General features: G+C 39.2%; 2 protein-coding genes across 4 annotated transcripts in view; one reads left to right on the top strand and one right to left on the bottom strand.

The window, feature by feature from the left end:
- ABCE1 (ATP binding cassette subfamily E member 1) overlaps window positions 1-10298 on the top strand; it is a 38014-nt gene extending 27716 nt beyond the window's left edge. The window contains exons 17-18 of the mRNA XM_060012097.1: window positions 5262-5373; window positions 6942-10298. Coding sequence (XP_059868080.1) covers window positions 5262-5373; window positions 6942-6989 — 160 coding nt within the window. The 3' untranslated portion in view covers window positions 6990-10298. The remainder of the gene's footprint in view (window positions 1-5261; window positions 5374-6941) is intronic.
- Window positions 10299-11384: 1086 nt separating this feature from the next.
- Window positions 11385-21540, bottom strand: part of OTUD4 (OTU deubiquitinase 4) — a 42179-nt gene continuing 32023 nt past the window's right edge. For all 3 annotated transcript variants that reach the window (XM_060012102.2, XM_060012103.2, XM_060012101.2), the window contains exons 17-21: window positions 21003-21077; window positions 19913-20051; window positions 19143-19403; window positions 17815-17855; window positions 11385-16402 (exon numbers count right to left, since the gene is read on the bottom strand). In XM_060012102.2, coding sequence (XP_059868085.1) covers window positions 15191-16402; window positions 17815-17855; window positions 19143-19403; window positions 19913-20051; window positions 21003-21077 — 1728 coding nt within the window. In that variant the 3' untranslated portion in view covers window positions 11385-15190. The remainder of the gene's footprint in view (window positions 16403-17814; window positions 17856-19142; window positions 19404-19912; window positions 20052-21002; window positions 21078-21540) is intronic.

The following is a 21540-nucleotide window of genomic DNA, read 5'->3' on the forward strand; positions in this document are numbered from 1 at the left end:
CTATTTTAACTGATACGAGTATTGCTACTCCAGCTTTCTTTTGATTTCCATTTGTATGTAATATCTTTTTCCATCCCTTCTCTTTCAGTCAGTATGTGTCCCTAGGTCTGAAGCGGCTCTCTTGTAGACAGCATATATGGGTCTTGTTTTGTATCCATTCAGCCAGGCTGTGTCATTTAGTTGGGGCATTTAATCCATTTACATTCAAGATTATTATCGATATGTATGTTCCTATTACCATTTTCTTAATTGTTTGGGGGTTTGTTTGTGGGTCTTTTTCTTCTTTTTTATTTCTTGCTTAGAAAAGTTTCTTTAGCATTTGCTGCAAAGCTGGTTTCGTGGTGCTGAATTCTTTTAACTTTTGCTTGTCTGTAAAGCTTTTGACTTCTCTGTTGAATCTGAATAAGATCCTTGCTGGGTAGAATAATCTTGGTTGTAGGTTTTACTGTTTCATCACTTTAAGTATATCCTACCACTCCCTTCTGGCCTGTAGAGTTTCTGCTGAAAAATCAGCTCACAACCTTATGGGGATTCCTTTGTATGTTATTTTTTGTTTTACTCTAGCTGCTTTTAATATTTTTTCTTTGAATTTAATTTTTGTTAGTTTGATCAATATGTGTCTTGGTGTGTTTCACCTTGGGTTTATCCTCTATGGGACTCTGTGCTTCCTGGACTTGGGTAACTATTTCCTTTTCCATGTTAGGGAAGTTTTCAACTACAATCTCTTAGAATATTTTCTCAGACCCTTTTTCTTTTCTTTTTCTGGGACCCCTATAAATCGGACGTTGGTGCATTTAGTGTTGTCCTAGAGGTCTCTGAGATTGTCTTCCTTTCATTCTTTTTCTTTACTCTGCTCCTCGGCAGTTATTTCCACCATTTTGTCTTCAGGTCACTTATCCATTCTTCTGCCTCAGTTATTCTGCTATTGATTCCTTCTAGAGTTTTTTTAATTTCAGTTGTTGTGTTGTTCATTACTGTTTGTTTGCTCCTTAGTTCTTCTAGGTCCTTTTTAAATGTTTCTTGTTTCGGTGTCCAGCAGTTTGGATCATCTTTACTGTCATTATTCTGAATTCTTTTTTAAGTAGTTTGCCTATTTCCTTTTCATTTATTTGGTCTTGTGGGTTTTTAGATGGCTCCTTTGCCTGTAAGATACTTCTGTGTCTTCTCATTTTGTCTAATTTACACTATTTGAGGTCTCCTTTCCCTCGGCTGCAGGGTCGTAGTTCCTCTTCCTTCTGTTCTCTGCCCAGTGGTGTGGTTGGTCCAGTGTCTTGTGTAGGCTTCCTGATGGGAGGGACTGGTGCCTGCGTTCTGGTGGGTGAAGCTGAGTCTTTTCCCTCTGATGAGTAGGGCTGTGTCAGGTGGTATGTTTTGGGGTGTTTGTGAGCTTAGTATGAGTTTAGGTAATCTGTGTGCTGATGGGTGGGTTTGTGTTCCTGTCTTGTTGTTTGTTGTGAGGCGTCCAGTACTGGGAGCTGCTGGCAGTTGGGTGAAGCCGGGTCTTGGATTCAGATAGAGGCCTCCGTGAGAGCTCTCAGAGATTAATCTTCCCTGGGGCTGGGAATTTTGTAGTGGTCCAGCATCCTGGACTCGTTGCTCTCAATCCAGAGCCTCAGAACCGACTTTTGTTCAAGGGACCAAGACCCCACAAGTCGGTCGTCCTGGCAATAAAGGGGATTTAAAAAAAAAAAGACTAGCAAAACCCCAGACATGGTAAGAAGTATAATCAAACAGAAACAGAAACAAGGAAACATGCACACACACAAAAGAAACAAAACAGAGCCAAGTAAATCAAATAGGAAGAGAACAACCAGACAAACAAAAGAACCCAAGAACAAAATCAACAATTAAGAAGAAAGTTGACAAAAACCCAAAACAAAGCAGAGTGCCAACTGAAGAATGAAGCAAAGAAACAAAACAAACTGACAAAAATGATATTAAAAAAACAAAGAAAAAGGGGAAAGAAGACAACAGAAAATCAGTGTAGAAACAGAAATATAAAAAAGACAAAATAGAAAACGTATTCAAAAAAAAAGACAAACGAAACCCTGGAGAAATGGTAAAAACAAAATCAAACAAAAAAAACCAGAAGCAAGGAAACACACACACATGTAAAAGAAACCAAAACAGCCAAATAAAACAAAAAAAGCAAGAGAAAAACCAGACAAATAGCACAATTCAAAAATGAAATCAAACAATTAGGATTAATACTAACAAAAACACATAACCTAAAAACAAAAGGAAAGCAGTGTGCCCACTGAATAATAAAGCAAGGAAACCGAACAAACCTATAAAAATGATTTAGAAAATAGTAAAATAAAAAGGGAAAAACATAGGACAACAGAAAAGCAAAGAAGAAATGGAAATATTAAACATATATATTGAAGAAAAAAATTCGGGACAAGAACACAGAACAACAGAAAAGCAAAGTAAAAATATAAATATATACCAAAAAAAGATAAAAATATGTTATAAAACACAGAGATCCCAAAAGACTAAATAAAAATCTAAAATAACAAAACAAAAAAAGAAAGTAAAGCAAGCCAAAAACAAAATAAGAAGCTAGAACCAACAACAGAATGAATCAAAACATAATAAAATTAATAGTAATAATTGTTTCCCTGGGGTCTCCGCTGTCAGGGTCCTTGCTCACACCGTGAGCCACAGCCCCCCTCCACCTCCCCAGGAACCCCTCCTCTGTCTCTGGGCTGGTCTCTGGACCTTCTGTGGGCCTGGGGACCCCTCCAGCTCTGATGTGGCCCAGTTCCTGCGTGTGCTGCCCCCAAAGTCCACAGTTGCCAAAGCTGGACTGTTTTCATTTGTGGGAACACTCATTGGTCTACTCAGATGTTCCATAGACGCAGGGTCTTCCTAGCTGATCGTGGGGATTTAATCTGCAGCTTGTGCTGCCAGTGGATAGATTTTCCATCCTCTTCCTTAGTTGCCCCGTCCCTGGGGTTCAGCTTTGGTTTTATCCCCACCTCTGCGTGTGGTCTGCCTGCAGGAGTCTGGTCGTGAGGCTGCCTTGGAGCTCTTGGGTCTGGCCCTGTGAGGACCGGGTGCAGAGGTGGTATGACTGCTTGGATCACGGGAGCGCCAGCGGCACCAAATGCACAGGGGAGCCGGCGGCCATGGGTTCAAGAGATATGGCCCTAGTGAGGGCCTTTTCCGGCGCCCAGCGTAAGGCACCTGAGAGCCAGCCCTGGCCGGGGTTTTTCCGACACCTGGCAGCAGGCACATGAGGGCCAGCTCTGAGGGGGCTTTTTTATGTCTCACAGCCAGCACACAAGAGCCAGCCCTGAGCGGGCTTCTTTTATTGTCGTTGGCAGGCAGCGATATGTGGGGAGAGAGAGGTTACAATAATGGCCCTGCGTGGGACTCAGCAGTAGTGCCCTGCTTCCATGGCAGTGCAGTCTTCCTCCATAGGCATTCCCTGCTGCGGATTTCTTCCCTCCTGTCCCCTTGGTCCGTCTTCCCACAGCCAACAGCACTTCTTGCTCTGGGCCTGTTTTCCAGTCCCCACACACCAGCTCCCAGCCCCCTTGCACACCTGTGAACACACGTCCCAGTCTGGGTCACGTAGGGCCACTGTATGGGCCATCTGTGTATTTCTTACTCTGTCCTGTCTGCTATGGATCAGCAGCTTCACCCTCTTCCAGCAGCCTCAGATGCTTCCCTTCTGTCCCAATCAATTTCCCCGTCATAGAGGAGGTTTCCCCAAATTCGGGAATCTCTCCTCTGCTTCAGTTCCCCTGCCCCAGGATGCAGTCCCATCCGGCTTCCTCTTCTCCTTCTCCCTTCTTTTTTTCCATCCTACCCGGTTATGCAGGAATCTTTATACTCCTTTCCGGTGTCCAAGGTCTTCTGCTAGTTTTTGGCTGGTGTTCTGTGAGAATTGTTGCATCTATGGATGTATTCCTGATGCATCCGTGGAGAGAGATCAACTCCACGTCCACCTACTCTCTGCCATCTTGAATCTCCCCAGAAAATTATTTTAAAATTTCCAATCAACATATAGACATTAGTCATACTGTTTTCATTTTTAATAAGGAAAGAGATAACCAGAAATTCTAGAAGTGATTTTGTAACTCCCAAGATTATTCATATTCGGTACTGGATGGCCCTGGGTAGAATAGCATTTTTTAGACTATGGTAAACTCCTGACCCAGGGGAATAAGTATGTGGAGCTTTGGGCCCCTCACCTTTTCTTTCAGGTTCAGTTTTGTCTGTTTCATTATTTGGATGCATGATTTGCCCCATTTACACTGCTAGTGGTAAAGCTCACTACACCCTAGATATCTGGTATTAATGTACAGCAGAGTTAAAAATGAATGATTTTACCTCCTCCGTCCCCTTTTTCTCTCATTTTTCCTTATTGGCTTGATTGAGAGTACTTGTAATATAAAGAACTTTCACACTAGTTTATGGGAAATTTTTTTTTATGAGAAATTTTTTACACTTTTAGTGCTGAAACCTTATTAGGTTGAACTGTATGAAATTCCTGATATTCAGCCATTTGACCTGTAAAAACAGCAAGTTCATGTGATACCAACAATGTTTGCTGGTTTAGGGAGGAATGGATTTGCTATTTGAATAATTCATCCAAGGAATAGAAGTACTAAACTTCTTAGAATTCTTTTTTTTTTCTATTTAAAATTTATGTATCAATTACTGAAAATAACATAACTTCTTTGAGAGTTAGGGAAATTTTTTAGACTATATAAAGCTATTCAAATAGTGATTCTCCCTTTGTATTTACAAAATGCTTAAAATTCCACATGTATGATATGACTTAACATGATTTAAGAACTAGTTTGGGTGAGAAAAGATGAATAAAGTATAGAAATTTTAAAAGGTGTTACTACTAAACACCATTATGTTGTACATATTGCTTTGTGCCTAATTTCTAACATAAATATTACCTTTTCTGTTAAATTCTCTTCTCCCCTAAATATCTTAGATTTGAAATTCTTAAATTATTTTTCTAAAGCAGTACTTCTCGCTGACTTTCTTTCCAGATCAGAAGCACTTTAAACTGTGTTTGTTTTGCATAAAAATATAGCCAAACAAACTACATAGTCCAAGCAAAGACATTTCTGAATATAGACTTTATAATGTACTGTGACTATACTGTTATCCAGATGACTTATGATTGGGGAATTAGAGGGAACAGTGATTCGTAATACTCTTCATCCTAAAAAAGTAATTAAACTGGGGGGGTAAAATTCAATCACAACTGATAGATTTTATTTTTCCCCTAGTCCTCAGACACTTTTGGCTGGCATGAATAAATTTTTGTCTCAGCTTGAAATTACATTCAGAAGAGATCCAAACAACTATAGGCCAAGAATAAACAAACTCAATTCAATTAAGGTATGTAGAAAAATTACCTTAAATCACAGATAACTTCTCGGTGTAAATAACTGAAAAGCATGTTTTAAATGGAAGGCTGTGTCATTAAAATCTTATGTCATTTCATTAATTCTAAGATTCATGTTTTTCACATTTCAGTATCTGATGGCATACTTCAGTCTGATAGGCAGCAGTTGTGATGTAGCTGCCATTGCTGCATTGTCTGTTTGAGTTGCACCCACTGTTGTACTGCTTCTGTTGAGTTTGCCATTTAATGTCTTCAGAAAGATTACACTTGAAACAGAAGTTTTTACAAATACCTTAATATTTCTTACACATTTTCTTTTTGTGCACGCAGAAGAGCAACACATGATTAAAATGCATATTTTAAGAGTCTAAACAGACTTCTTCAATGAGCATTAAATCCTAAACAATGAAAAAACATTTTGTCAGTGGTTGTTTTTTCTTTGTAGTATGTAAAATAATTTTGCACCCTACACTTGATACAGTCTGTGAAATGTGTGTTTTTTAGAAGATAAGTCATTTCTTCATCTCTCAAAAAAAGAAAAATGAATGCTAAAAAAGCATTTCTGTGTTTCTGGTATCCCTGCAGTGCTTCTTTAAAATGCTGCTTACATTTCATGGCCCTCTAGCCATCCTCCTTAATACTTAGAAGCTTTAGAAGTATGTTACACATACTGTCCTTTCATATTTGTACTCCTCTAGCTTCGCTACTAAAATGTGTCCTCTTAGAAGGCAGAGACATGGTGCACATCATGTATTCTTAAGCATCTAACATAATATCTGGGTGCCTTTAGCCTTCACTGTATATTTTGTTTATAAATGTTTACTCTCTGGCCAGGATAATGAAATGGCAAGTTTTAAATTAAATTTGAAGAGTTTTCTCAGTTTTGAAAAGCATATTAAGCAGAAGAGAGGAACTAAATGTTAGAACACTTATTATGCACAGCTTAATTTTCATAAGAATTTCTTCTGAAGCATTACAAACACTTTGTGTTGTAGTTTTCTTGGGTAGAGACTTAGATCAGTCCCCAGGTACACTTATCATTTTCTGTATATCCACTCATCCTAGACAGTCATACCTCAGTCCTAATAAGGGAGCAAGCAGCTAGGCAAGTAGGTAGTTGGATCATTACTGGCCAGTCTGTAAACAGTGCTGGGAAAAATTATTTTTATATACTTTTTGTGTAATAGGCAGTTCTCAAACTGACAGTGATACCTTTTTACCAGAAGCTTAAAGTTAAAATGATGAAAATGGAATTTAATAGTTTTTCTGGAAACAGTATTTTATATAACAAAATTTTATATGTTTAAGTATTTTATGTAATGGAATTTTGTGTGAGGTGTGCAGCAGGAAGGTTGTCCAGGCAGTAGGGATGGGTAGCAGAGATAGTAATCTTGCCTTTAAGTAGTGGAACCAGGCATATCCAGAAGCAGCCAGTGAGTGCAGAGAGGTTGTATAGACACTTAGAAACACTGCTAAGTAATTCTGCAGGTGAAAGTCTACCCTACCCTTACATATAGGAGAATGGTGTTGATTTTTATTGCTTCTCTATTTTATTTTTTAGGATGTAGAACAAAAGAAGAGTGGAAACTACTTTTTCTTGGATGATTAGAGTGAATCTGAGAATATCGATAAGCCATTTATTAAAAGAAACATTTACTGGGATTTTTGTCATATAAAACTTAGATCAGGTTTTATGTCCCACATGCTCTGGAGATTGAAGTATAATTTACTTACTGTAACATAAAGCCAGTTGTGTTTTAAATTGTAGTCTGAATACGCTAAATGCCACTTTTCTGTTCTTGATGATAAGGCCCTTTTTGTGCGTAACATTCTAAAATGAAGACATTTCAGGCTATACAAATTACCTCCAAGTTTTCATGATGTATGGGAAGATATTCAGTAGCTGTACAGGTACCAAATGCTGAGCAGTGTTGCCCCCTTTTAAAAATCTTGAAAAAGGTTTCTGTACTTACATGGTTTGCCAGGTATGCCACTATAATGAAACTGCCCTTATTTTAAAAGACGGTCGATGATGCCACTGATGAAATTTGATAAATAAACATCAGGATTATATATATTTGTTTTCAGTCTTTGCATTAAATTGTCAATGTGTTTAGACTTTCAAAGGAAGATTATCTGCCACAGAACACCACTGCTGGGAAAAGACTATTACCGACTTAAGCATTGTTGACAATGTTTTTGGTGCTTTTGAATATCTTTAGCAAAAAAATCATTTCAACACCCCCCCCCCCCCCAAAAAAAAATCCTAACTTTACTCTCAATTAGATGTAGCATTTCATAAGATTCTATATTCTGTAATTATTCTCAAGGTAATGTCATTCTATAAACATACCTTTATGTAATCACTGATCAAGATTTTGGAAAAAGCATTTTAAAGAATATTTGTTTCCTTTAAAAATACAGTACAGGTTCAAAATCTTTAGTTGGTCCCTAAGCATCTGTGTATTTTTAAACTTCCAGAGATTTCTGATGGGCAGCCAAGGACTGTGAGCCACTTACCTAAAGGCAACATTAACGCAAAGCGGTCCCCAGATAGCAATACAGAGTATCCCTTGGTACCAAATATATTCATTTCCAGGTTTGGATATAAAGGATATTATTTGACTTTTTTTTCTTAGTTTTGGATAGTGTGTAGCTGGAGTTCTAAAGACTTATCCAAATTTCTTGAACAGTGGGATACCTGTAGTGTAAAACCACTTTCAATTATACTTCTGCCTAATGCGCTGAGCTGGAACTAACTTATACTACAAGTGAGGAAAAGAGTTTAGGAAAATTAGAAATTATTGAACAAACTTTTAGAGCTTCTTGAAACAATAGAAGCTTTAATTAATATGCAAACAGTGGATAGAAAGTATGGTTTAACTAAGCCCCATTAGGCCTTTTAAAAATATTGCTTTATCTGAGTAATCCATAAATACATGTCTGTTGTGAAATTTTCAAATATTACAGAAATATATGGAATAGAGTTATGATTTCCCTTTATTTTACTCTCCCAAATGTTACCAGTGTTTATGTTTAATAATATATATCCTTTCATGCTTTTTTCTGTGCACTTAACTGTGAATATGTAAAGGGTTTGTTTTGTACATAAATGGGATTATACTAAAATAAGTATTGCCTATTTTTAAAGATAGGTTAAATTTGTGAATCATTATTTCAAATGTATCGAATAAAATAAGACAAACGCTGTTTTTATTTACTGATTCTGTATTATGTCCTTAAAATATTTGTATTATAAGAGCACAGTTCTTTCTACTTACTGCTGATAAAATATGTATCAATTGTATTATTTTGCATGTAAATGAAAATTTTAAAACAGATTTACATGTTACTTAAAATTTTGTATAGCAGTAGAAAAGGACTTAAAACTGTTAACACAAGGAAAAGGTTTTTTTTTATAAAATCTGTTACCAACTCAAATACATGAATGCAGATGTTAGCTTTTGAAAAGAATGAAACTGCTCAGTATATCCTGATTAGAAAAAATCTCTAAGCAAAAAAGCATGGTGCAACATAATTTATTATAATACACCACTGTTTATATGAAAATGTACAAAATACTAAAATACACAAAAGGATACTCAAGAAAGTTAATGCTTTTGGGAAGGATAACTTGATGGTTAAGAACAGGGAATAAAGGAGACATATATTATACAGCCATTACCTTTTGAATTTAAATTTTGTACATATAAATTGTTTATAGTCAACCTAGTGTGCAGCAGTCTTTACAAAAAGTGTATGTATGTAAGTTAACCTGATTTTACACCATAGCATCTTGAAGTCGTCCAGTGCTTTCTCTCCCGCTTACAGATTCAATGTACAGTTTGGTGTCTGGCATTTGTTTGCCTACTGTATCGAAGGAATGAATCTACATAGAGGTTCTTTGTTTCTGTAGAAAGAATGGATAACTACTTAGTTGGTTCTGTAATTTCACTCATTCATTTAGATACACATATGTCAAGCCCTCAACCCCAGTGCCTGGTGTATTGTGAGCACCACGTGGTTCAGAAGAGAAATAGTTCTGGGTGGGAGCTACATGAAGGAGGCAGCTCCCAGGGAAAGGAGCACCTGTAATGATAAAAATGGTAAGAAAATCCATGTGAACCAGAACACAGGTCAGAGACAAGTCAGCATGCGCACTGAAGAGCTTAGTGAGAGGAAAGGGTAATACAGGCAGATTGTAGTGGATAGTTCCAGCTCCCAACCCTGCATGTGCCCAAGTCTGTCTCCTGTATCTACAAGTTTTCAGCTAATGAGACTGGCAACAATGACCATCTGTCCCTTCTCGTGGAGCAGAGCATTAGTGTCGCTTCATGTCTGTGCCCTCTGGTTTCTGGTCTCCATTTTTGGCTCCTGATTTCTGAACATATCATAGAAAATTGCAAAGAACTAAGTTACACAGTAACAGGCACATCCCTAGATAGGCATAGCATTACTTTGTTTCTTACTCTACCCAAAGGCGTTTAATCCAAAACCAAGGTTTTCATTTAAAAGAAACTAGTGGACTTGCCTGGTGGCACAGTAGTTAAGAATCCACCTGCCAATGCAGGGAACACGGATTGGAGCCCTGGTCCAGGAAGATCCCACGTGCTGCGGAGCAGCTAATAAGGCCATGCGCCACAACTACTAAGCCTGCACTCCTAGAGCCCGTGCTCCACAAGGGAAGCCACCACAATGAGAAGCCCGTGCACCGCAACGCAGAGTAGACCCTGCTCACCGCAAACTAGAGAAAGCCTGCGCGCAGCAACGAACACCCAACGTAGCCAAAGATAAATAAATTTATTTTTTAAAAATGAAACTAGCTTACAGAATTTTTTGAACTCGGAGGATCTAGAAAACTCTTGATGTTCATACCAACAACTGTAGCTTCACTATTCTGAGGAGTGCATGATTCACTTTTGGAAAAGCTTATAAATTATGGTCCGTGAAGGGAAGTTGTGTTTACTTTCTCTTTTGCAGTTTATTTACATCCTCATATCATTCCCTAGACCTGCACTTGAGTCAACAAGTGAAAGTAAAACAAATATACTTAAAATGAAAAGTAGACCATTCTGCTTTTCTCTGAAAACTTTTAAAGAAACCCGGCATGGGACACTTCTTGTGGCCCACTGCTCAGCTGGTCTCACCTTATCCATCCACATCGAGTGGCCAGTTCTGCAAGGGCTTCAGCCATTATCAGCAGACATCTTGCTTTCTTCCCTATCAACTCCGTGGGAAGAGGTGCTGGCACTCAACACAGCTAACAGAGAAATGCTTCCCCCTTTTCCTCCTTCCTTTCTCCTTCTGATCCCTTCAAGGTTCTGTGATAGTTCACTCACCTTCTCGGGCAGCCCCAAACTGGCCTATAGGGCTTGGGATACCCCCTCCCAGCTTGCTGCCCCTGCACCTAAGTCACCTGTCTCTCAAACCCTGTGCTGAATGAAGCCTTTGTTCCAGGCTCTGCTTCCTGAGAAAGCCACTCGGAGAAAGTCCAGAGTAGGTTAAATGAGTATTGACTAGCAATATTCTTAGGCGACTTGATTTAACGAAGAAATACAGCCTTAAGAAACTTGGATTTTCTAAGTATTTAAGTATACTTGCTACCTCCGTTTTCAAATAAAACTTTGTGTTTTATTTAACTTAAAAAAACGGAGTCATTTATAAATTATTCTTATTCTACACATCCCCATTTCATTTATTGACTGCTGAGAAAAATGACAGGACTAGCTCTCAAACCACTCAGCTAGGTTCAAATTCAAATTCTACCACTTACTAGTTGCGTGACCCCCGTTTTATTATACATGTACCGTAGGGAAAAGAACAGCACTTACCTCACAGATGATAAAGCCCGGGTGGTGTTTAATTGCACACACACTAGATTTTCTGACTGGGTAAAAACCATGGCAAACAACTCTTAATTTTAGGAGTTTACTTAAACTTCTCTTAAGGTTTATATGCTATATTACCCAGTTAAAGCCCTAGAGCCAAAGAATCACAAGCAGAATCAAGGGACAAAATTTAATATATGCACACAGTTTTATATATAATGCAGCATCACACCATGTAGGGCATTTACTCTTATTTTATACATTCAGATATGTTTGAAACACTTCTTAAGGCTACAAAACAGAACATAGAAAAATAAACAGGAATATATTCAACACTTACAAAAAGTGATATGATAAAGAATATAAAGTACTATTTTCCTTTCAACACTTCAAAAGATGTATATATACTTTTTTTTTACAAGTAACATCACAAATGATCACATCTTCACATGCTTTAAGTATTATTTGTACTCAGTGTAAGGCTATTATCATTTTTCATACATAAATTTTTTTCTAGCTCTGTAACAATGCAATTTTTAATCCATTCAAGTAAATTCAACCCCAAAGTCGCTGTTTCCCAGCATTAAGACATGCACCCATCCCTCTTGTAGGATTTTTCTAAAATTTGTATTTCAGGGGAGGAAAAAACCTAAATTAGTGGGAAATCCCAATTAGTGGGAGAGTAAGTGGCTGCCACTAGTAGCAAAACCTTAGTTCTTTGAAATTGATACACTGGAACTGAGCCATTAAGATTGGAAACAACACAATAGCATTTAGACATTAAATAGGAAGCAAAATACAGTAAACAGAAATAGTGTAGCCAAATATGCAAATATGTAGTCTCTTCAGCTACACTAAAATGGACCTTGCTTAGTACCCATAAGTGAAAGACTAAGGTAAAATAAATGAGGCATAAATAAATATTGCTAGTTTCTAGGATGGCTGAATGTTTTCTAAACCAGAAATGGTTAGAAAGGAACTTTATTGCACCAAGTCAATCATAAGCAAGTTTGCAGTTCACAGGCATTATTCAACCTTGAGTCACAAAGGAAACACACTGCAAGAATATATACAGTCTGCATCAAATACGATAAAGTATCAGTAGGGAAAACCTACTCCTGCCAGGCCAAGGCAGGGTCTGAGCTTAGGTCAGCCATGAAAATGAACATACAGGTTACCAGGAAACAGGATGAGGACCACACAGATGCTAGCATCCTGCCACCAACAGGTATGTGGAGCAAGAATTGAAGGTTTATCTGAGAGGAAATGAAGAAGAGAAATATACACAATGCTAAAAGGAAAGGGGCTGGAATCAAGTTTAGCAAAAGCAACTAAAATGAAAAGAACAGGTGAGCTTTGGTCATTCTAAACATTTGTTCTTCAAAATGTGTATCATAATAGAGTAAGTTCCATAATTTCCAACTCAAAATACAAATGATTCTCACTTCTAAGCTTTTGCTTTTCTCTGAAACATTTTATCTCATGTCAACATACCATACGACTCAGTTAAAACGAAGGAGGACGAAAGCTTTCTTGGCCCTAGTGTGACCTCAGCATAAGGCAAAACCCCTGGACTAACATATTGATAACAAGCCTAAAGGGAAAAAAACAAAACTGACCTTCACGTAAAGACAGATAATTTTAAAACTAATAATCCAAAGTCAGTTCTTTTATTCTTATTCCAGAGGTCACTGAGTAAAGTACCAACTGCTAAAGTTCTCTTTCAGCACTGTTTCCATCATGTCCTGGAGGTAAGTATGGGAAACAGGAAGCAAATCGGCATTTCCTTCAGGAACTACAGAGTATTCTGTTACTCAACTGAGGTAAGACAGAGCGACAATGAAGAAATAAACAGTATTCTTTCCTATCCAATTTTTAAACATTTCGAGAAGAAACTGGGACGATCAAATCCCAGTCAATAAAACAAAGGAGACAGGAAATAGCGATTTCTTTTGGACTCCTGAGATCAAACTCACATTGAACTTTAAAATCTGGTCATTATATCTAATGTAATTTTCATTAAAATTATCAGGTAAGCTAATCCTACATATACAAGCATGAGCTGAAAGTGGAGGACCCTCTCATCTTCTCATTCCGTAACAACTGCTGATGTTAACTAAGAAAAAAATTGCTTAAGCAGTACCTTCCCCAGTTGTTCTAGCTTAGAAGGTGACAACAGAAATTCCTTTCAACAGGTTCTCTCAAGAATTTTTTTCTTTTCCACACAACCATCCCAGTCTTTACAAATTTTTACCTAGCACCATCATAATAAAATGTTATCTTTCAAAGTGCTCTCTAAAATCCTATGTTACAAAACATCTACACACTAATCACTACTCAAATCAGCAGTTACAAAGACATTAGGTAATTAAAACAACACAGAGGTAAATAACCATTATTACAGTACAGTGGAGATTCACTGAGCCTAGCTGGCATCCAAACATTCCCGTAGGTTATCAGAGAACCCAGAAAACTCATCTGCTTCAGTTTGTCAAATTCAAGTGAATTGTATTTGCTTTTAAAGTAATTGCTTTAAAAAAAAAAATCTACTTTTGGCTAGGTATATTACACATGGCATGCAAAGAGAAATTACTACATTATTTGCATAGCACTCAAAACTTCCTGATCAAAGCAGAACATAAAAAAGGGTAGAACTTCACATTGGTATGTACAAATAAGAAATATAAGCTACAGTTATTTTTATATAGTAACACAGATGAATGAATACTGTGTTAATTCAGAGAATCAAATCTCCAAATGGGAAAAGAGTGCAACATGCAAAGGGAAAGTCTAGTGAATACTGCAAGAGACTGGAAGGAAGCAGAATCAGAGACATGTTACCGAAGGGGTGACAAGCTATTAAATGCAAACAAATCCACTGTCTAGCAGCATCCTCTAGAAGAACTCAAAGTCACAATCATCCTTTTTTGTACAATAGTTCCAGCCGTGACAAATTGAACATGCAAATGTAAAGTGGTACACATAACTGAGTGCGGTGCAAAGGGAAAAATGAAACACAGTAACTCTATAGAAACCTGTCAAGCTAAAAATTTTTAACATTTCTTCTCACAAAATATTTAAATCTGTCAGTGCATTAGTGTTAAAGTGGCATTAAAAAACTTCTGCAGTTTTAACAGATGCAGATTATTTTCAAAATGCATAGCATCTACATTTCTTTCGAGTAGGCACCATGATATTTACACCAGTGCTAAGAATTCTTGGTGGAAACAGCCATTTCATTAGATTTCCTATTATTTCTTAAACATCTATTCTTGTATGCAATCTCAAGTTCAACAAATACTCACCAAAATTCAAAAATATACCCTATGAATATTAAAAGAACTATATACAACATTTCTAAGACACAGGTTAATAGGCTGCCTTATGTGTAATATTAAAGAGAAGACATTATTCAAGTTTGACAGATATTGAGATGAAAGGCCTTTGGGTTGGAAGCATTTCAAAAGACAACAGTGTTTTAGGCTAAGAATTGTTTGAGCCCAGTTTATGACTAAGGCATTGCATAATAAAATATACATTTCTATTTGGTGCAATGTTATGTTTTGGAATCTATAGTGTGTCAAATGATGTATTTTGTCACTTTAGTAAACACTATAAAGCACACGTTTCCAACATTTGAAAATTAAACTTATATAAGGAAAAAAATCAAACACTAAATCTATAATGTTTTATATTAAGCTGTTTATAAAAAATACTTTAACAAACTTATTTCTTACTTTTTATGGGGGCAGTCACCCGATAAATAGACAGATTTTGAACGAAGAAAAATGGCAACACCAGGAATTCACCTGCCCCCTTAAACGCATATCCAAAATCTCTTGTCCAGAATGAGTGAGGGTAAAGGGGGAGGGGAGGAGAGAGTTCCAATTTGGGTTTTTATTTTAATGTTATTTTTTTCAGAGACTTCAGAAACATTCCACCTAAGAAAGGGCTTCTGCTCTAAAATGCCGCAGCAACACCATCAAGTGTGCTGTCCGCGATGGCCGTCTCCCAGCCCTGACCTCCTCCTATCCCCCCTGTAGGGCCGTCCTCTGGCATTCCGATGGTACTGATAACCTTCATCTCGGCTCCTGCTTGGCTGCCCTTTCCAGGACTCCTCCCCTCTCACATGAGGGTAGCCCCCCCTACCAGAATAGCCCCAATCACTTTTGTACTTCCTGCCTCCGTAAGTCTGATTATAGAACTGCTTGGATCGACCACTTCTCAGGATGTCAGACACCTCGCTTTCATCCTCTGAGCTCTCTTCTTTTGGTCTCGGCACCCTGTTGTCCACAGAGCTGGCCCCACTGACCGCGTCGGCAGCAGTCTTAGGGTCTTTCACTTTTTCTGGTTTTTCTTTCAGACTCGGAATGGTCCTTTTAGGCTCAGGTTCAACAGGCACAGCTTCTCTCTCTCTGTTTAGGACCGGAGTGGGAAGACGAGCCTTTCCCTCTGCTACAGGAGGGACGGGAGCCAGCGCCAGCTCTGACTTAGGTGTCTGGGATGACTGCTCCACCTGGCCTCCGTGCTCGCTCACACTGGCTTCAGGGAGAGGATGGGTGTCTTCACCTCCAGCCTCGGGAAACTCGTCTGCTGCTGAAACTGAAGCACATTCTTTAGAAAGATCCAGATTTTCCAGGGGCAGATCCAATTCTCCTTTCTCATCAGAGGGCAGAACAATATTCTGCCTCATTACTGGATTTTCTATGAATCCCTGAAAAGGGTACCCATACCAAACATGAGGAAAGAAAGGAGGTGCGATGGGAACCGGGCCTAAGAATGGGTTCGGTCCAAAAGATGGTTGCGGGAACATGTTCTTGCCGCTCAGCGACTCTTCATATTCAGCGTGAAGAAGCTGCCCAGAGTTTTCAGATTCCAGGTCGGCCTGATAAGACAACTGTCCGTGACTTTCAGACACCTGAGACGGAGGGATAACCAGGGTTGAAGAAAACGTCGGCGGTCCAATCTCTGCCTGTGGCATCTGACCGTTAACACTGGCCTCAGGCTGCACGGGGAAGTGCGCGTCCGGACAGGCACAGTCACTTTCATTCTGAGCAGACGGAGCTTCTTGGAACCAAGGGTTTTGAGGGTACACGGGGACAGGGACCTTTGGGTACATCCTGCAGGCTGCCAGGTAGGCCTGGTGCAGAGGGTACAGGTAAGAATGCGGGGCCCACATAGGGCAACTATATGCCTACAAAAGACAAAGAAAACCAGTAAGATAAACAATACGGGGGGCGGGGAGAAGTTCAGAGTGGGCTCAAGACAAGTTTCTCATGCCTGCAAAGACCATAAACTGCAGTCCAAATACTAGATCACTCTGATACACAACATGCAAAGGAATTACAAAATTGAGTCACGGCTATGAGACTCCATTCCTTGCTCCTACCCTGAAACCAACTCCAAGTCCCGCTACAGAGGTCTGAAAGGAGACAGAGTAATGAACCCACCTACAGATTATCATGATCATTAATTCCATCCTTTAGATCTAACTGCACAGAAGTGATCTGGGGTGATACAGATCTCAGAAACCACCACCATCAATCAAGCACTTGAGCCTCCAACTTCCGGTCTCTCGACCACTGGCTGTTTAGCTTGACCTGCATTCATTCATGCTCTACCACTAACTCAGTGTGTGACCCCGTGCCAACTAGTTACCTAGTCTAGACGTGTTCTACCATGAAAACGCTGGTACAGAAGGAGGTGACCCCCAACATTTGGACTCCACAGTCAGAGGAGGTCCCAGAGCAATCCAACTGCAAGGATTAAGTCAGACCTCTAGTCAGATAAGGATAAATACCGAAAATAAGTACTCCAAATCCTTCCCCTGCAAGAGGTTCAGCTAAACACCAAAACACGAAGAAAAATTTACCAGACAACTGGCTAATTCTACAGCCAACATTAACTAGATAAATATAAACTACGCATGAATGCAGCAGATGGAGAAATTAATCAAGTCTCCTTTTATGAACTGGTCCATAGGCCACACACAGTAGGGCACCTCATTTCATGTATTAACAGTCTAGAAGCCACAGAAACGAATCCAAGACAGCAGACAACACCGCATTGACGAGAACAGAGTTCTCCAGCCCTTTCTAAGAAAAGCCATCTCCAGGCTGATCACCTCCCACAGGGAGCTCTGCTCTGCTAGTGAGCTCCACCTTCCACGGGTGGCCTCCTATCAGCCTTTCAAGCAACTGAGGCAGACAGAAGAAGAGCATCCTCCCCGTTCCATAAATGAAGACAGCCAGGCTCAGACACCCTCAATGACTTGCCCAGGGCCATACAGATAAGAAGTGCAGGAGCAGAATTTCAAACCCAGCCCTTTCACCTAATTCCTCACAGGAGCACTTCCACTAGGCTGTTTCCCGAATATACTCACAGGGTTAAACCACTGCCAATTAAAAGAAAAAGCAAGCAAATACTGGAGCCGCAATCACCACCAAAAACAAGCTATATGGTACTGAAAATGTTACTTCTTAAAATAATGAGATTTAGTAAACCTTAGGTTATTGACCAACAGGATAAGAGTTAAGATTATTTAAGTGGTAATAATTTAAAACAGTATTAACTTAAAATAACTTCAAAATGATAAAATGTAAATACCTTTACACCAAGATTGAAGAAGAATCGAAGAATGTTCTTATCTGAAAATAAGTAACATCATCACTCACTAAAATGATACATTCACAAAAAGCTTTTGTTCATTACCCTCAAAGGATATATAGTTCTAAGGACAACTTTGCCTACTTGAATTGTTTTTCTCTAGCCTGTGATATAAAACATATATTAAAAATTGTAATATAACCAAAACCAGACTCTGTTACTGTAGGGTAATTCCAGATTCAACATGCTTTATCTAGTTTAACAGCCGTGCCCCAAAATGGCTTAAGTTGAGATTTTTATGACTAAACTTAAATCTGTGCAAAGAAAACTCAGGTGCTCACTGCATTTCCTTTTCAACTTCTCTGTGGGGTTTAAAATATTATGAAATAAAAAAGTTGGGGGTAAGAGTAAAAATCAACATAAACCTAAATCATTAACAAGATTAGTAGGATAATACTAGCTCAGGTATTCATTTGACATTAGCCGGTTACCCACAGACACAAACATCAAACCACTGACTAATAACAGAAAATTATCCACAAAAATCCAAGTAAAGAGCACAGAGAGTCACTACATTACTCCTTCAGTTTTTCAAATAGGAAATTTGGAAACTAAACTTTAAAAAAAAAAATCACGAATTTAAAAAGAATTCCTTAAAAAATATATACTATTGCAGGTAGTACTATAATGACAGTTATTATGTTTTCTATTCATTCTCCTCTACATTTTTTTCATGGATGAAGTAATACGAGTAGTTCCAAACACCAAACCACTGATGTGAAAACTCAGTACTGTTTACTTATCTGGTTAGTAACACTATTAAGATTTAATTCAAAATGGTTTCAGACTGTTTTTTTGGCGGTACGCGGGCCTCTCACTACTGTGGCCTCTCCCGTTGCGGAGCACAGGCTCCGGACACGCAGGCTCAGCGGCCATGGCTCACGGGCCCAGCTGCTCCGCGGCATGTGGGATCTTCCCGGACCGGGGCACGAACCCGTGTCCCCTGCATCGGCAGGTGGACTCTCAACCACTGCACCACCAGGGAAGCCCCAGAATGTTTTTGAAAAAATGACAGGCGCAGGGGAGTAAGGGGAGGGGTGGCTGCTATAAATAATAGTTTATGTATTACTAAACATATAAAAACACCAATCAAACAGAAGCTGAAACAGGAGTGATGAGTGACTAACAGCTGAACCTCTGCTGTCCTCCCCAAGCAAGTCCTTTGGCTTACTCAGCAACACGACCTCTGTCCTCTACTTACATTTCTCACTGAACTTGTACCAGTACTTGATAAATAAAATCAACTTGAACTCGGAGAAGGAGCTCACCTTTAGGCAGGTCCTCCCCAGTGTGACACAGTGAATAAGGTGGTGCAATGGCTCGATCTCCCTTTTCGTTACAAGGAAACCCAGGATAGAGTGGGTCTTGGTAAAGGCTCAGTGTCTGAGGCAAAGGCATCAAGGGCTGGTTAACGGCCTGTATTGACACAGGAACTGGAGAGGGTGTTAAATGAGCCTGGGACACAGCAGAATCAGGTCCAGTGGTCAGAGTCTGTGTCACTGACAAAACAGGAATTTGAGCAGGGACACCTACAAAAGAAAGGGAAAGGAATCAAAAGCTATAAAGAGGTAAAAATAATTCTCTACAAATGTAAGTTTACATTAAGCTAAAAGGTGAAGAGTGCTATAAAATTGTATAGCTAGTAAGACGGTGTGTGTTTAAGCAATCTAAAGAAGTACTAATGTCAACCAAACACGCTCCTGGACACAAAGGAGGAAATAAGCGCCCAGAAAACACGCTTTGAGTCAGTATCTTCTAATAACAGCTCTTATGAACAAGACACGGAGCCTGGCAGAGAGCTGGCCCACGGGGGTGAAAACTGTGCTGCCAGCACCGGGCAACCGGAGCTCACACACCTGCTGCCGAGGCTGTGAGGGCGTACCTCAAATGAGCACCACACAAAGCTGGAAGCAGGGCAGTGCTCCGGGAGGCTCCACACACCTAATCCTGCTCGGAGGTCAAGCTCACACTCAAGAATTTCAAGACTCGGAAGGCTTTTGCTGGTTGATTCACTGAACTTTTTAAATTTTTATCTAACCTGTTGGTCCAAAAGTTGTAGGTTCACTTGGCCAGGCTGGCACAGTGGCTGGTAAAGAAGGCACGGCAGGAGTTAGATGTACCTCTGGGGACACCAGAAGGGGAGCTGGACTGGACAGACACACATGTTCTGCTGGCTTCTTCAAGGAGAGGGGGTGGAAAAAGACAAGAGTTCATTTTGCTTAACACTAATTCAACCACCACAGGTACCTTGAGTTGCCTGCCTTTTACACACCTGTGGTTTCTACATAAATGGTCTTTCTCTGGTCTTAGAAATGAAAGAAAAGAACACAGTAGCTAAAACTTCCATACTAACAAATGTGATCCTAACCAGTGACTGCCCACCAAAAGTCACAGAAGTCACTGGCAGGGTTAGAAACAAACTACAAAGCAACTTGAACACAAGGCTTTTAAGGCAAGAAAGCAAAATCATTGAAATCACCCTGAAATTCATGAGTTTAGAACCTCCTCACACAAAGACTTAGCATAAAACTGTACGCTTTCTACCTGACATGAAGGATGTTAACTGAAAGGCAAAGGATAAGAACCTTCTCTCCTCCTGTATTAGATCAAGAACCAAAATAATCTGCTAGAACTCAGGTTCCTTCATCATTAAATCTGTAAATCAGTGGTACTGCACTTTAGATGTGTATTTTTCTAATCTCTTCAATCATTCCATTGCCTCCCTTCTATGAAATAACTGTTAAGCATGCAGAGTTGTCTAACTCTTTTTTAAAGTTTTGAAGTAAAACAGAAATTCATAATTTCCCTTCAAAAATCTCATTTGCAAGCCAACTCACCACAAAGGCAACACAAGGTGCCAGATACAAACTTATTCAAAATCAATTCAGAAGAGTGGCTTCTATGTCCAGACAATGGCGATTATAAAAATAACATCCCATTAAAACTTGAGAACATTCTAGACTAACGAAGAACAGAATGAGAGAAAAATCATAATTGTATTCCAAATTATGATACTAGATAGAGTAAATTCTCCCATTTCCTGTATTTTCTGTTTTTTAATGATGACAGTAAGAGTTAAGAAACCCAGGGAATGGAGCATTCAATGTCAAACGCTACAATGTACTTACTTGTTCTGTAGGAGGTGGGCACTCTAATTTCTTTGACGGTGATGTAATTCTTGAACATTTATCATTGCTAATATTCTTTGGAAGCACCAAAAAAAAAAAAAAAAAAAAAAAGCATACTTTTGCATTTGAAAGACCCACATTCTGGGGTAACCATGGCCGCCTTTACAGCTCACCCTACCCGCACCTGCCTGCACCCTCTGACGACCAGCTACTCTTTTCCATTGTACCTGGGCTCCAACAGGTGGGGGATTTTGCCTCCATATCTTCATCACATCAGACTACTGGGCAGTTTTTATTGGGAGCATGGTTTCAAAACAGCACTTTTCCCATAAAAATCTCAATCTGCTATAGAGTAATGGAAAGTAAAGCTAAGCTATGTTCCACCGATTCAGATAGGTCATCATAAGGTATCCTTGAAGAAACGGTTACAATGTGTGAGTGAATTCACCTCAAGCACTGTAATTTTTTCTCAATTTTCTTCTGCTTTTCTACTTCCCTAACACTTTGTTATAAAATGATGAAGTCATCTCCATCTCCT

Source organism: Delphinus delphis, chromosome 5 (genome assembly GCF_949987515.2).
Source record: "Delphinus delphis chromosome 5, mDelDel1.2, whole genome shotgun sequence".
NCBI classification, from domain to species: Eukaryota; Metazoa; Chordata; class Mammalia; order Artiodactyla; family Delphinidae; genus Delphinus; species Delphinus delphis.